This window comes from Artemia franciscana, chromosome 14 (assembly GCF_032884065.1).
Source record: "Artemia franciscana chromosome 14, ASM3288406v1, whole genome shotgun sequence".
NCBI lineage: Eukaryota > Metazoa > Arthropoda > Branchiopoda > Anostraca > Artemiidae > Artemia > Artemia franciscana.
Window position 1 is genome coordinate 1885780 of NC_088876.1, and position 15305 is coordinate 1901084.

The 15305-nt window shown below is 34.0% G+C and overlaps 1 protein-coding gene and 1 long non-coding RNA gene across 2 annotated transcripts in view; one reads left to right on the forward strand and one right to left on the reverse strand.

Moving 5' to 3' along the window:
• LOC136035170 (uncharacterized) overlaps positions 1-15305 on the reverse strand; it is a 74773-nt gene that overhangs the window by 34179 nt on the left and 25289 nt on the right. The gene's annotated exons all lie outside the window — the stretch shown is intronic.
• Positions 1-15305, forward strand: part of LOC136035169 (nicotinate phosphoribosyltransferase-like) — a gene marked incomplete in the record, with an annotated part of 75579 nt that overhangs the window by 33488 nt on the left and 26786 nt on the right. Inside the window, 1 exon segment of the mRNA XM_065716742.1 lies at positions 11313-11578. Coding sequence (XP_065572814.1) covers positions 11313-11578 — 266 coding nt within the window.

Genomic DNA, 15305 nt, shown 5'->3' on the forward strand with positions numbered 1-15305 from the left:
ATGTTTTCAGCATGGGGCGTCCTTTATGCTACAGAATAATTAATTTAAGCAGATAAAGTAAATAAATAATAAATGATTAATTATTTGCTAAATGTTTAACTTGTTTGGATATTTTTGATATCCTTACTTTGGTTGACCTTGAAATTCTTCTGATATTCTTGAAAAATTATCTCATTGAAAGCATTCCTTAAGAACAAGATCTGTCCGAAAAGCCCCTTGAAAAACCTTGAACATTTTGACCCAGTTTTTTTATGTTCCTTATCATCTCATTTCTCATGCATATCTCAACTTTCAATTATCATGTAGATTATATCAAGATGAAACAAAAAACATGGAGGTGCATCTATGGTTCATGGCTCACATGGTTGTTGGCATCCGAGGCACACAAAAAATGTACGTCCCCTCCCTGAAAAACTGAATATAAACTTGCAAATGAGAAACGCAAAAAAAATGCTTCTCATTCAAATTCAACGGCTCTTGTGTTTGAGCAGTCTCTCTTAATGAATTACGACAAAAAATTGAACTTTAGCGTAAACAGTTGAGGAAGTGGCAGCCCCCCTCATATACAGAATGATTTCCGTTCGTTTTAAGTTTTAATGTTGCTCCTTACTTTCATCTAAGAAATTTTTTTTATTTAACTTCTGATCGATTTCCAAACCATCCCAGAAAATCCCCTTCCCTCTTCACGGAAAATTCTCCCCATCGAAAATCCCCCCTTATAAAATATTCTCCGCACCCTCCGAAAAAATTTGTATATTTTCTAAAAACAAATACTCTATGTGAACAATGGGTAACTTGCTTAACTTATGTCCCTTCCCCCGGGACTAGGGGTGGTCATGTCATCCGCCAAAGGTACAGTTTATAAACCTTTTAACTATGCTGAATCAAATGGCATTATCAATATTTTGATAGGGTATCCTTGGGGGAAAAAGAGGCGTGGGAGGAGGAGTGCTAGTCGCCCTCTAATCTTTCTGGTCACTTAAAAAAGGCAATAGAACTTATGATTTCGATTTACTTTTTTAAATACAGAATTCCACATTTCTGTAAATAGATCTCTTAAAACCCCTGCATTACTGTTCTCTGATATACTAAATCTGATGGTGTGATTTTCAACAGGATTCTCCGAGTTTTCGAGGGTGCTTTCCGCCTTCTATGAAAATCATGCAAATTTTTTCAAACTCGTAGAAAATTCTTTTGATGTATCTATTTTTGTCAAGATTAAGTTTTTTAGATTTTGGTTACTATGGGGTGAGTCGTCCCTTGCTTACAGTTTTTTACCATGAACTGTTTGACAAGGGGCTCTTTAATATAAGAGCACATAGTCAGTATCTTCTGAGCCAGGCATAGGATTTTTTTTTTTTTTTTTTTTTTTTTTTTACCGAATGTATTGTCAGGATATAGAATACGCGTTTTTTTCACTTGCAGATTCTATTTTTTCTTTTGCCTAGCTCGAGTATGCCGCCTCGTGGTGACCGCAAGGAATCCCGAATGATTGGAATAGCAATAAGGTACACCAACTGAATTTGTAAGGAAAGTATTAGCAGGTTACATGCTTGCTAGGTCATTCTTCACACCTTAGTGTTGATTTCACTGCATTTCTTTTACAAAATATCATATTTTACGTAGTACTAGATATAAAATTTGTGATATTTCGCCTTTTGTAACTATTATTTGCGTATTTAATAATTATTTACATTGCTTAATTTAATTTAATTATTTATAAGACCTTATATAGAAGCACTGTTGGACCAAATGTGTGCAGACGTGCAGACGGTAGTCTGCGTGTGCAGACTACCGCAAACGCGTTGCTGCTTTAAACTGAATGAGGCCCATAAACAGGCTTGCTGTCCACTGCAATTCTGTCATATTTAAATAATCTCTTTAATTCTTACAGTTTTTTTATTTATATATAAGATCAAAACAAATAGATGAATAGGTAAAATTTTTAACTAAGACATCAAAAAAGAAACTGACAATTTTCGAATATTTTTGCTTTACGTCTGGGTTGTAGCGTGGCAAAAACCCTGTCAATACGCTGGATAGTATGGCTTAAAGTCACAAGTTATTGGCAACAACGAAACGCCAGTAACAAACAACTTCTTTTTTTTCTGTCAAGATTCGTTGCGACATCCAGCACTTAATAATATGCCACTAGTCTTGATAATCCTCAGCTGTTTTCGATGCTAGTCCTTAAGACCAACAAGGATAAAGTAAGAGTAAGCAGGTGATAAAAACCAATGAACCCGTTGTTAAAAGTAACGGTACCTTTATGAGTGTCTTTTGTAACTCCACCAATAATGTTTGATGTTGCTGGATGGCTAAAAAGAGGTCCATCAGCATTAGATACTGCATCAAGCACTAGCCACAACTCAAGACTTGTGTCTGAGAGGGGATTACTCCATTTTTACTGCATTTAGTATCATTACGGTTTGGGTTCAGGGTGTGGAAGGCTGGGCGTACATCCCAGTGTACAGGCAGGAGAGTCTCGTGACGAATTGACACCAAGCAGTGCATCAGAAACAGCGGGTAGTTCTTGAGCATGAGGTTGGAATCGAAATAGCTATAGCGTGATTGGATTCACTTGTCGAAGTCCAGTGAATGCAATCCACTGGATACAACACCGACTTTAGATAATGGATAAAAGCAATTACAAAAGCTTGCAAAAAGTAGTAGTCAAACATAGAGGGGAGAACAATGAGTACTGGATGTTAATTTTACTTTTATTTAAAATTGGATATAGATCTCCCATGGAGAAAGAAAAGGGTTCAACCTTCTGAACGACAATTACGTCAGAAGAAAAATATGGGGCGAGCTCACTGCCAGATGTGGAGCCTTTCACCATTTTGGAGCCAGTGGAGCCTTTTTTATCTGCCCCAAAAATTGAACCGGGTTAACTGCATAATTACTAAAATGAATAATTTATGTATAATTAATTTCGGTTTGTCTTTTTCTGCATTCTCTGGTTGCAGATAAATATGAGTCCCATTTTCGGGCACCGGGTTTGAATTGCGTCTTAAGCAGTTGGACAAAAATGTTTTCAGATTCTTTGTGTTCAATCCAGCGAAACTTAAAATCGCTTTCATATAATCAATCAATCAATCAATCAATTTATTGATACTAAAGAAAACTATTACAAAAGTAAGGTTTCCATATAAGGGTTCCAGGTGTTGGACACAGGTTCTTTAAAATTAGAACATGGGAAAATAATGGGGTTGAACACGAGTCGTGAAAGACCCCAACACAAATATTCAAAATGATAATCTGCACAACCTTTGTCAAACACAGTATTGGATCTCGGGTGGCCTGGAAATGTGCTTATGGTTGTGTACCTAAGATTTATCTGAAAAAGTTCATTATGCTCAGTAAAAATTTGCATTTCCACCAAAACAGACCTTTGTGACCCTAGGATAGGGGGAATAATCTCGCTCGTGGTGCTAATTTTTCGTCATCAAAAATAACCCAATATATCTTTCATTTATTCAGTTTGATTTTGAAAAATAATTGATTCCACTATACTGAAAAATTTTAAAATTATAAAATTATATATTTTTAAATTATAAAATTTTGAAATTTATATTCCAGCTTAGTTTCTGTCGGTGATCTAGGTTGAATTTTTACTTTAGCTAACATTGAACATTAAGATAAAATGAACTCTTCAAAGTAATACATAACTCTTCAAAGTATATACATTTTAACTCATAATTAAAAGTTTTGGCACTTTGAATCCGATTCCGATGCTTGGATTTTTGAAAAACGTGATGAGTGTACTGATAGATGGTAGAACACTTTATGGATATACTGATAGATGATAAAAAAAACTTGATGAATGTACTGATGGAATCTAGAAAACTTGGTGATTGTCCTGATAGATGATAGAAAACTTGATGAATGTACTGATAGATGATAGAAGGCCTGATGAACTTGATGGATATACTGATAAGAGGATAGAAAAAACAACATTACAGATAATGGAAATTTACCATAAAAACCTGTCTTTGGTCCGAGTCAAATCAATGGCCTCTTCCTAACCATGGAAGTAACTATCGCTTATCTAATATCTTGAACTTAATGTAGTAAATATATTTGTAATGTAACGTTGGTGCTCATAACATGGTAAGTTAAAATCATGATAATTGGTTAAATATTTGGGATATTGCAGTGATATGTTAATATTAACTTATAAATATGGATTAAAGTCTTTTCATTTGCAATCTTTTTTTTTCTTGAATCCAAATGGAAGGTAAAGGACCCCCTCAAATAAGTTTTTAGCTTTAAGCTTGAGATCTTAAATCCTTGAATTGAGGAGTATCCCTGATTATGTCGCTGATTCTTGTAGGCTTGCAGGTTTTGCAAAAAAAAAAAAATTCATTAACACGCCAGTATGGTTACTCCACACCATATTTTTTTTTTTTTTTTTTTTTTTTTTTTTTTTTTTTTTTTTTTTTTTTTTTTTTTTTTTTTTACATTAGACAACACTAAATCCTTAGATGGTTCCGGCTATTAATTTAATAACAAAAACTTTACCAAAGAAAAATTTTTTACAAAGAAAATAAAGAGCGATACTAAGACTTAAAAAGACTAGAAAACAAGGGATACAGTAAGACAACTTGTTATACAGGAAGGTTCCTCACCAGTTTTTTTTTTTTTTTTTTTTCTAGACAACACAAAGTCCTTTAATAATTCAGGCTATAAATTTAGTAATAAAACTTTTCCAAATGAATTTTTTTCAAAGAAAAAAAAAGAGCGACACTAAAGAGTAGAAATTACAATTATGTAATGTATGAGAAAAAGGATTTAAGAGTAGAAAAAGAGTAGACTTGAAACGATCAGGAATTACCACGAAAGAAGAAATGAAACCTGAAATGATCAGACATTGAACGAAAAATCAATTTTTAACTTAAAACGAACAGAAATAGGCACTAGTAAAAGTTAGGCTGTCACCCATTAAGTCTGTTAATGGCTAGAGTTTCGTTGAGCGAAATTTTCCAATTGGCTCATTTATTCATCACCCTAATATTCCCTCTCATATCTTGCTTGATGCACCGTGTTTGCGCCACTGTTGTTATGTCATGCATGCGTGTGCATCTCATGCATGCGTGCGCATCTCATGCATGCGTGCGCATCTCATGCATGCATGTGCATCTCGTGCATGCTTAGTGCAAGACTGGTAGACAAATAGGAAAAAGGATTTAAAATGCGATTTAACTTATATCAGTTGCCTTTCGTCAAATGCTATAAAGCGTTTTTTTATTTGTTATCCATTCCTTCGCGGATCAAACCATTTCGGTTTGGACTTCGGACACGTGACTCTTACTGGCAGGAAAAGCTTGTGAGGGTGGGGGTTTCATTTGGAGTGGATCGAAGTTCTCATTAAGTATGTAAACATTTTATATACAGTTATTTATATTTTTGGTTATTATGTCTGCTATACATGATACACGTCTGTATTTCATTGTCAGAAGTGTTATTTTCTTTTATAATAACACTGGTATTGCAACAGCAAAAAGCAGGAATTGGTCGGCGAAAGGCAATGGGGGTGAGGTAGGGCTCGTTAAAGAAGGATATGGAGGATTGATGTTAGGAAGCATTAAAATCTGTGCTACAAAATATAATAAATTATAAACATCTGGAGCAAAACTAGGCAGCTGCAGCTAGTACTTAATGAATGAGGAGACAATGCTTTGTTTATTTCTGCTTTCTATTTAGTATTCTTCTTTTAGTTTGATTCTTTGTTTTATATTTACGTAATTTTCTATCTCTTAACTATCATATTTGTATAGCTTTTTATTTTATGTTTTTATTGCCTTTTACTCTTTCATATTTTCTATGATTGAGTGTATGTATTATCTGCTGTTTAGTGCTCTTTGTATTTAGTGTTGTCTCTATTTAAATCTTATCACAGATTTTTTTTTTTCTTACCTGGAATTTTTTGGTTGAATTTAGCTGTTATAGGGATTGCTAGTGGCAGCACTCTAAACCAGTGCATGCACCACAGCCCTTGAATAGAAGGGCTGTGAACCTGTTTAAAGGGCTATAAATAAAAAGGTTTAAATGCGTTACTTTAATTATTTTACTTATGTATATGTGTTTTAACATCATCTAAAGCTTTGTATGTGCTATAGAAAAAAACTTGGGAACAGGTTTTATAAATATGGGGTTGCTCTACATGTCTCGTCTCCCCATATTGATATGGATTATGTTTGCCAAAACGTATATGACGTCGTTTCTTTGTTTTTGGGCGCATTTGTCTATATGTTTCTGAAGGGTTGAACCTAGCGCGTGGAGAACTGGGCTGGAAAGCCAGCTTTTCAGAAGTCCAAAAATTTTGCTTTTCATAAGTTCCTGTTTGTTATTGCATGACTCATTACTCGCAAAGCTAAAAATTTTAATTTATAATACGTGGTTTTATTTCTACATTCAGGAGCGGTTTGATCAATTTTTGCGCTGTTGCGCTTGCCTTGAACGACTACGGGTATCGTCCACTGGGGATTCGGTTAGACAGCGGTGATTTAGCGTATTTGTCGAACACGGCCCGTGAAGTTTTCACAGACATTGCCCAAGAGTACAACATCCATTGGTTCAAGGACTTGCAAATATTAGCATCAAATGATATAAATGAAGACACAATACACAGTCTGTATGAGCAAGGTCATCAAATAAACTGTTTCGGAATTGGAACACATTTAGGTAGGTCTAAAGTGTGTTTTGTGTATGTCCCAAGAAAAAATGAAGGTATTAGTCAGGAGAATGTCAACTTATTGTAAGTACCTGAGTTTTGCTAGGTGACTTATAAATGTGGTTTTTGTCAGGAAAATTTTTTGATTTTGTATTTAGTCTCTAAAAAATGCCCTCTTGACCCCTCCGTCTATTGAATGTCCACGGATATGGGTATTTTGTCTAAATTCGGTTAAAACCATGATTATCAAAATTTGACCCACTAAGTGCTTCCTGACTGTCTACGTATGCCAACCATTTTAGTGGGCCACTAATCTTGTAAAGAAAAACTCACGATTATTTCCTGTTCTCTTTTTATTAATGATAAATGCAATGTAAAAGATCATACTTGTGTTTAAAATATTATTTTTAATTTAAATAAATATCATATAAAATTAAAATTATAAGTATCGGACTAATATTTAGTGGTTTAAGGGCAGAGAATGTCATGCCACTGGTCTAAAAAAAAATATTAACGAGCGCACAATAATTTTCGTTCACCTATTGATTGTTTCGGCTCCTGAGATTGGTCTGAAAGACCCTCATCACGTGAGAAACTGCTCTGATGATGTCTCTCCCTCCCCCTTCGGATGTGAGAGCTTGGCCCGTGTGTTCTTATCTTCTAAGTGGATAGTAGCATTTAAAACCAATCTCACTTTTTAATTAAGTAATTCATTGGATTTTGTGTAGTTAGCTTACTTAGTTTTAACATTTAAAAAAAATCAATTTTCATATTGTCTAGAGAGAGATTAATATTTTTATATAATCTTATAATACTTAAAACAAGATGAAATAAGTGACCAGATAATGTGAATCGAAGAAAATACTTTTCTACTGTGCTTGATTGATATTATAGGTATAACCATATTAAAATCAGTAATTTGTTCCTTTCAGAATACCTTCATTTTTTCTCCAACGTTTTTGTGTTTTTTAGTTTATGCTTGGCCCAACTTGGATTTTTGGATTTTTTTCTTAAAAATCCTTAAGTTTTTATATTCGAATTGTATCTATATTACAGACGCATGAAACTTCTAGAACCTTGAAAAATTCCGTTATATTAAACCCTATTCAAGTTCTGAATTTAATGTGTATTTTTACTGAGCTCATAAGAATAGATTCAAAACTAAACTCTATTAGTACCAAGAACATCAAAATAGAAACATTTTTTGCCCCCCTTGTTGAAATACTTTAAGCTTATTTGCAGCTTTGGCGAGTGGTCGGCGCGCTGTATTTGTGATCCTTTGTCCGAAGGGTTGGGTTCGGTTCCTGATGTGGTTTGGGACGGGGAGAAGTACCGTGACTCTGTAAGTTTAGCCAGAGTCGACCGAGCTCAAAATGGGTACTTAGAGAAATCTGGAAAAGGTAAGCAGGAAGGGTGTGCGGTGTGCCCTCCCCCTCCATTACGCTTTCTGGCTGAAGGAACTTGAAAGTAAGATCAGCATCGCCAGTTTGGACTTTAAGGGTCTAGTGCCGTATCTTTTACCTTTACCTTTTTTTTCTATTTTTGCCTTGAATCTAATGAGTCAGTCTGAAGATCCTGATAACCAATAGGAAAAAATATAGAAAACTGAAGAGATATCTTACGCCCTTTTGTGTGTCTCGTAGGAAATTACAGTTAAGTAGTGTACTTACTCCCTGACATATGTCAAAGGAAATTAAAACGAGCTATGTTGTTACCATTATGCTACTGATGATCATCATCATTGCCTGATCGTAATGCTAGTGAACAGCAAAAATATAGGAAGCTGGAGATATATCAGACGTCTTTTCACAGAGCACATATGAAATTTCTAATGCACATGCTGTGTTGTAATGCAGATTATCTACCCCATCAACATGCTGGTGGGTAGCAAAACATAGGAAACTAAAGAGTTTCTTGCATCTTTCACATGTTTCATACTAAATTAAAATTACTGACATCCCAAATTGTGTTGTGATGCTGATTATCACCATTGTCAGCCGGATCTTCTCAATCATGAATAGCAAAATCATGAAAGCTGAAAAGGTATCTTGTTCCTGTTCACATGTTTCATGGGAAATTAAAACTAATGGCAGCACAGAAAATGTTGTCATGCCGATGATCATACTGGCCAAGAGCGATAACATAGAAAACTGAAGATATATCACACGCCATGTCACATGGCACGTAGAAATTCAAACTTCTACTAGCACAAGCCATGTTACGATGCGAATCTTCTGCTTTGTCAACATGCTGGTGAATAGTAAAATATAGGTAACTAAAGAGTTATTTTACGCCTTTCGTATAGGAAATTAAAATTACTGACACCCTGAAAAGTGGTTTTGTGCTGATCATCAGCCTGATCAAGATTATTATCATTCAAATAATCTCACTGGTAAACAGCAAAACATAGGAAATTGAAGGTTTATCTTAAGCCCTTTCACATGGCATTTGTGAAATTAAAACTCCTAGCAGCACAAGCTCGGTTATGATGCAGATCATCTGCATCATATGATGCCTGATCAACATCTTGATGAATAGCAAAACAGTTCGTAACTAAAGAGCTACCTTACGCATCTCACATGTCTCGTAGGGAATCAAAATTACTGAGATACTGCTCAGTGATGCGATGTTGATCATCTGCCTGATAGTGATCATCATCGGGATCATCATATTGATTTACACCGAAATCATAAGAAACTGAAGAGGATTTTCTTACGCCCGTTCACGTGCTTCATATGGAATGAAAACTATTGGCTGCACAAACAGTGTTTTGATGCTGATGGTCATATTTATGAACAGCAATAACATAGATAAATGAAGATATATTTTAAGCCCTTTTGCACAGGAAGTTACAACTACTCGTACCACAAGCAGCATTGCGGTGCTCAGTTGAACCAACAAAAATGAATAAAACTATGACAGAAGTGGGAAAAAAGTACTAGCACTACTGGATTATAACCCTACTGACAATTATTTTATAACAGTAGGGACAAGCAGTATAGCTATAAAATATTGGTAGCATTATGGCCAGACCGACAGTTGAGAGATGTCATTCGGAATTATTTCTGAGAGACTGAATTGATCCCCAGTCTAAGAAATTTTCCGAGCCGTTGAACAGGATAATTCATGTCAGTCACGTCATGACAGTATACACGACAATATAGTCCTGAACAGAATAAGACTGTACAATTAAATATAGGTAACTGAAAGGACAGACTGAGAGTTGGCAGTTGGCACTAGGAACTCTCTCTTAGAGACTGAATTAAGTTTCTAGTCTTACAAGATTCCCCAAGCTAATGAATAGGATTGAATGTATACAGTCGTATATGACTCAATAGCCACGGCTATACAGTTCTGACCAGGGTAGGACTCTATAGTAGGCTACTCAAATATTCCATTGATGTTTTATAATAAAGGATTTTTTCTGTTAATATAATTTTAACATACCTGGCGGAAAGATTTTATTTTGATTTTCAAACACTTTACTTTTAAAACTAATGGAAGTAATATTTAAAATTTTTACGAGAAATATCATCAAAAATTTCGAAAATCTTTGCATCATTCGTTTTCTTTAACTTTTTACGGGAGTTTAATTAAATATTAAACAAAGTAGCATCAAAAAAGTAATGAACAAAAGCAGTTGATTCTGCACTTACATTGCCTTTCCAAATTTAACTTAGCTGAATATCACCATTTATTTAGGATGAAATTTCAAGAGGCTGTTGACAAGTGTCTATGTCAATAGAAGCAAGTTCTTAAGAGACAAGATAAGTTTTAGAACGAAAAAATTGTAACAGCGCTAAGAATGGAAACATGTAGTTTTACAAGAAAACGGGGAGCTCAAGTCTGGAGACAGCCGTCCCCTCTCTCCCGCTTGGGTATGAAACTATTGGCCTTAGTGTTAGTCCAGCCGAAGTTCTTTGATTTAGCTCATTGTATGCCTATCCCTGATGCTTAAAAAAACGCACCCACACGCAGGCCAATAAAAATGCGAAAAGGCCGAACAATTCTAACATTCGAAAAACTATGCCGATCTATTTTGTGGCATGAAAAACATTGTTTTGAAATCTGGGTGTTTCGAGCACCTGTTTTAAAGGGCTGTTTGAAGAAGACAAAGAAGAACCAGTTTTCAATTATTTATAGTTTAATTATTTTTTATTATTAATAAAAGTTCAGTTATTTATTATTAGTTCAATTATTTATTATTAATATACGACCTGGTACGTATAATTGATATTATTAATTGTCACAAAGTGTTTGAAAAATAAAGATCCAATCTAGAAAGCCAAAATTTTCAGGTTCAAAACTCACAACTTCAAAAATTTGAAAAAGCAAATTTTATCGTCGGTCTGACTCTGGGACTCGTGTCCTTTGCTGAATGCATACCAAAAAGGACTGATCAGACCGACAATAAAATATTTTTTTCAGATTTTTAAGTTGTGAATTTTGAACCTGAAAATTTGATCTTTAATTGGTGAATCTAATCTTATTTTGCCTTCAGTAAATACACATATTAAATTCGATTTTTGATTGTTCAATCGTGAATTCATTTTCAGTTTATTGTTTGGGCCTGGCAAAACAACTTATTTTATTTTAACTGTGCATGCTTTTTGTACTCTAACATTTTCTATCTTAGGAGTGGCTTAATCAATTTTTGTGCTGTCAGTTTGGCACTCAATGACTATGGCTATCGTTCATGGGGTATTCGACTCGATAGCGGTGACCTTGGCTATCTTTCACGTATCTCGCGTGAGATGTTCATCACTATTGGAAAGGCGTATGACCAACCCTGGTTTTCTAAGTTGAAAATCATTGCTTCCAGCAGTATCAATGAAGAAATAATATATAGTCTTAATGAACAAGGCCATCAGATTGATTGTTTTGCAGTGGGAACCCATTTGGGTAGGTGAACCACGTTTCGAATGTCCAAAATCAGAATGCACTATTGATGTTTTCCTTGGTTTAAACGAAGAGAAAAAGAGATATTGTTGCTACTAAAAATTGTTCTTAATATCATCATTGTTTTGACTTACTTTCGTGTAACAATCACTATTCCTTTTTCTACAATTTAACGAAAATATGTTTAAAATGGGCAAGATCTTATCACAAGACTGTAAAAAAAATTAGAAAAAACTTTTTACCAAGGAAATAATAATAAGATTCCAAATATTTCGGTTTCACATTCAGAAGCCTTTATCGACGACAAAACGAAAGAACATAGCACAACAACAACAAATTGGTAAAGAACATAAACAATGCTATACAAAGAAAAACAAAAGAAAAACTCACATTTAAACAAAATCTAATGTGATAAGGTTTATTGATCTCACTTTCATTGTTGTGACGTACTTTCATGTAACAATCACTTTTCCTAATATCTACAGTTGTCAATGAAAATATGATAAACGCAATCCAAGTCTTTTCATAAGACAGTAAGAAAGAGAATTTTTTACTACGGAAATAAAAATGAAATTCCAAAAATTTCTGATTCGCATTCGGGAGCCTTTATCAATGGAAAAAACAATCTAGCCTTGATAAAACATATAAAGACAAAACAAACAACAATGAAAGATAAATAAAGAATAACAATAATAAAACAACAATAAATAAAACAACAATAATAAAGAACAACAATAAAAAAAATAAAGAACGTAGCCGACGCTATACAAAGAAAAACAATATCAAAAATCACATTTGAACAAAATTCAATGTGCTAACGACACCAAAGCACAAATAATAAAGCAAGTGTACCTTATATGTCGTTCCCAATTGTATTTTGTTTAAATCTGAGTTTCCTATTTGTTGTTTTTTTTTTTTAGTATAGCGTCGGCTGGGTTTTACTTTTAATAACAATAATAATAATAATAATAAAAAAAGTGCAATAATTAAGATTAAAAAGGAAAAAAATACAGATGAAAAAAAATAAAGATAAAAAAATTAAGACAAAATTCTCAGACTCTTATCATTATTTTTGTGGTGCCAATTTGCTGTTCTTTCGGTTTTTTTTTTTTTTTTTTTTTTTTTTTTTTTTTTTTTTTTTTTTTTTTTTACTGTTACTACATTTTTGTTGCAACTGTACATGAAAAGGAGGTGTGATTGGCTCTTCCATTTGAAGTTTTAAGCCCGCCAAAAGAATGAGAAGCTTTTGAATGACATTATTGTTTTACAAGATAACTTTTTTTTTTCAAATTGGCTCTGTCTCAGCTAATACTCGAAAATAGCACAGTTTTTGTCTCTAACACTTTTAACAAATTAAACCACTGGTTAACTCAACAATACTTGACAAATAATTAGATGTCAACTTTTGTCTACTGATGTCAACTGTGATTAGATATCACAGTAAACTTGATTAGTTGACAACTACTCTCAACCAAACACTGAAAAAGCAAGTTTTTTTGGAAATTAACCTCCTTTCCATTGTCAATAAATATTTCTCAATAAAATAGCTATGATTTTTCAAGGTTTTTGAAAGTAATATTATTTCTTTAAGGCATTGATTACAAAATAAAGAAAAAATTCGAAATATAAAATTTTGCTAAAGTCATGAAGACGATAATTTAAACTGCTAAAAATAACTAGCCATAAATAGCTGCGCCAGCTATTCAGTTCCAGCTGCGCTAGGTTCACTTTAAAGGTCAAGCCAGTTCTTATGTTCTTATGTTCACTTTCCAGCTTGCAAATAAAGCCCTTTAAGCTGTTTGATTCACTATTATTGTTGTCAACTTGTGACAACTTGATTAGTTGACAGCTTGGACTAGTAAGCTGAAAAACTATCGGATATAAATTATATTATTACACAGGTCGTGTGTACCGACCTATTGTTATTTACCCTATACTCTAAATTAGTAAGGACTTTTCTGGGAGAATGATGATGGGTGAATAGCCATTATTTATTAAGAATGCATATCAGAATGATCACTACTTAAGTTCCTACTCCTTTTCCGGTTCTGGCACTAAAAAATTAAATACACCGTCCTCTGTAAACCCTATAATATCCAAAATTCAGTTGCGTTATTTTTACTAGTATTGCCATTCAAATTAATCTTTGCCTTTGCCCGATAAGTGATAATGTCCGAAATATAGTTATTTTTTCTATACTCTGTATTAATAAGGACTTTCCTGGGAGATTAGTCGGGGCTGAATATTTAATCAAACAGTTCGTGGTAACGAACTGTAGTAAGGAGCGACCCGGCTCAATAGTAACCAAAACTCTAAAAAATGGAATTTTGATACCAATAGCTATATCAAAAGAATCGCATTTTAATGCTGGTTTTAAATATATAAGTTTCATCAAGTTTAGTCTTACCCATCAAAAGTTACGAGCCTGAGAAAATTTGCGTTATTTTAGAAAATAGGGGGAAACACCCCCTAAAAGTCATAGAATCTTAACGAAAATCACACCATCAGATTCAGCGTATCAGAGAACCCTATTGTAGAAGTTTCGAGCTCCTATCTACAAAAATGTGGAATTTTGCATTTTTTGCCAGAAGGCAGATCACGGATGCGTGTTTATTTGTTTTTTTGTTTTTTTGTTTGTTTTTTTGTTTGTTTTTCCCAGGGGTGATCGTATCGACCCAGTTGTCCTAGAATGTTGCAAGAGGGCTCATTCTAACGGAAATGAAAAGTTCTAGTGCCCTTTTTAAGTGACCAAAAAAATTGGAGGGCACCTAGGCCCCCTCCCACGCTAATTATTTTCCCAAAGTCAACGGATCAAAATTCTGAGATAGCCATTTTATTCAGCGTAGTCGAAAACCTTATAACTATGTCTTTGGGGATGATTTACTCCCCCACAGTCCCCGTGGGAGGGGCAACAAGTTACAAACTTTGACCTGTGCTTACATATAGTAATGGTTATTGGGAAGTATACAGGCGTTTTCAGGAGGATTTTTTTGGTTGGGGGGAGGGGTTGAGAAGAGTGGGATATGCTGGGGGAACTTTCCATCGAGAATTTGTCATGGGAGAAGAAAACTTCCATGAAGGGAGAGCAGGATTTACTAGCATTATTTAAAAAAAAATTAAAAAATAAATGTGAAAAAGCTCTTTCAGCTGGAAGTAAGGAACAGCAATAAAACTTAAAACAAACAGAAATTATTACCCATATAAGGGGCTCACCTCCTTATGATACCTAGCTCTTTACGCTAAAGTATTTTTAGTAATTTCAACTATTTATTCTACGGCTTTTGTGATTCAGGGGTCATTCTTAATGAATTGGGATAAAATTTAAGCTTTAGTGTAAAGAGCGAGGTACTGACGATGGGGCGAATCCCCTCATATATGTAATAAAAACATGAGAATACAAAAGTTCTTTACGTAAGCTAATTTATAAGTTACGTAAATCTTTTACCAATAAAAAGATTCGTAAAAAATTAAAAGTTCTAGTTGCCTTTTTAATTAACCAAAAAATCGGAGGGCAACTAGGCTTCGCCCCCGCTCTTTTTTTCTCAAAATCATTCGATCAAAATTATGAGAAAGCCATTTAGCCCCCCAAAAAAATATGCAAATTTCGTTTTGATTATTCCTCTGCGGAGAGCCAAAATCAAAACATGCATTGATTCAAAAACGTTCAGAAATTAAATAAAAAAAAACGAGTTTTTTTAACTGAAAGTAAGGAGCGACATTAAAACTTAAA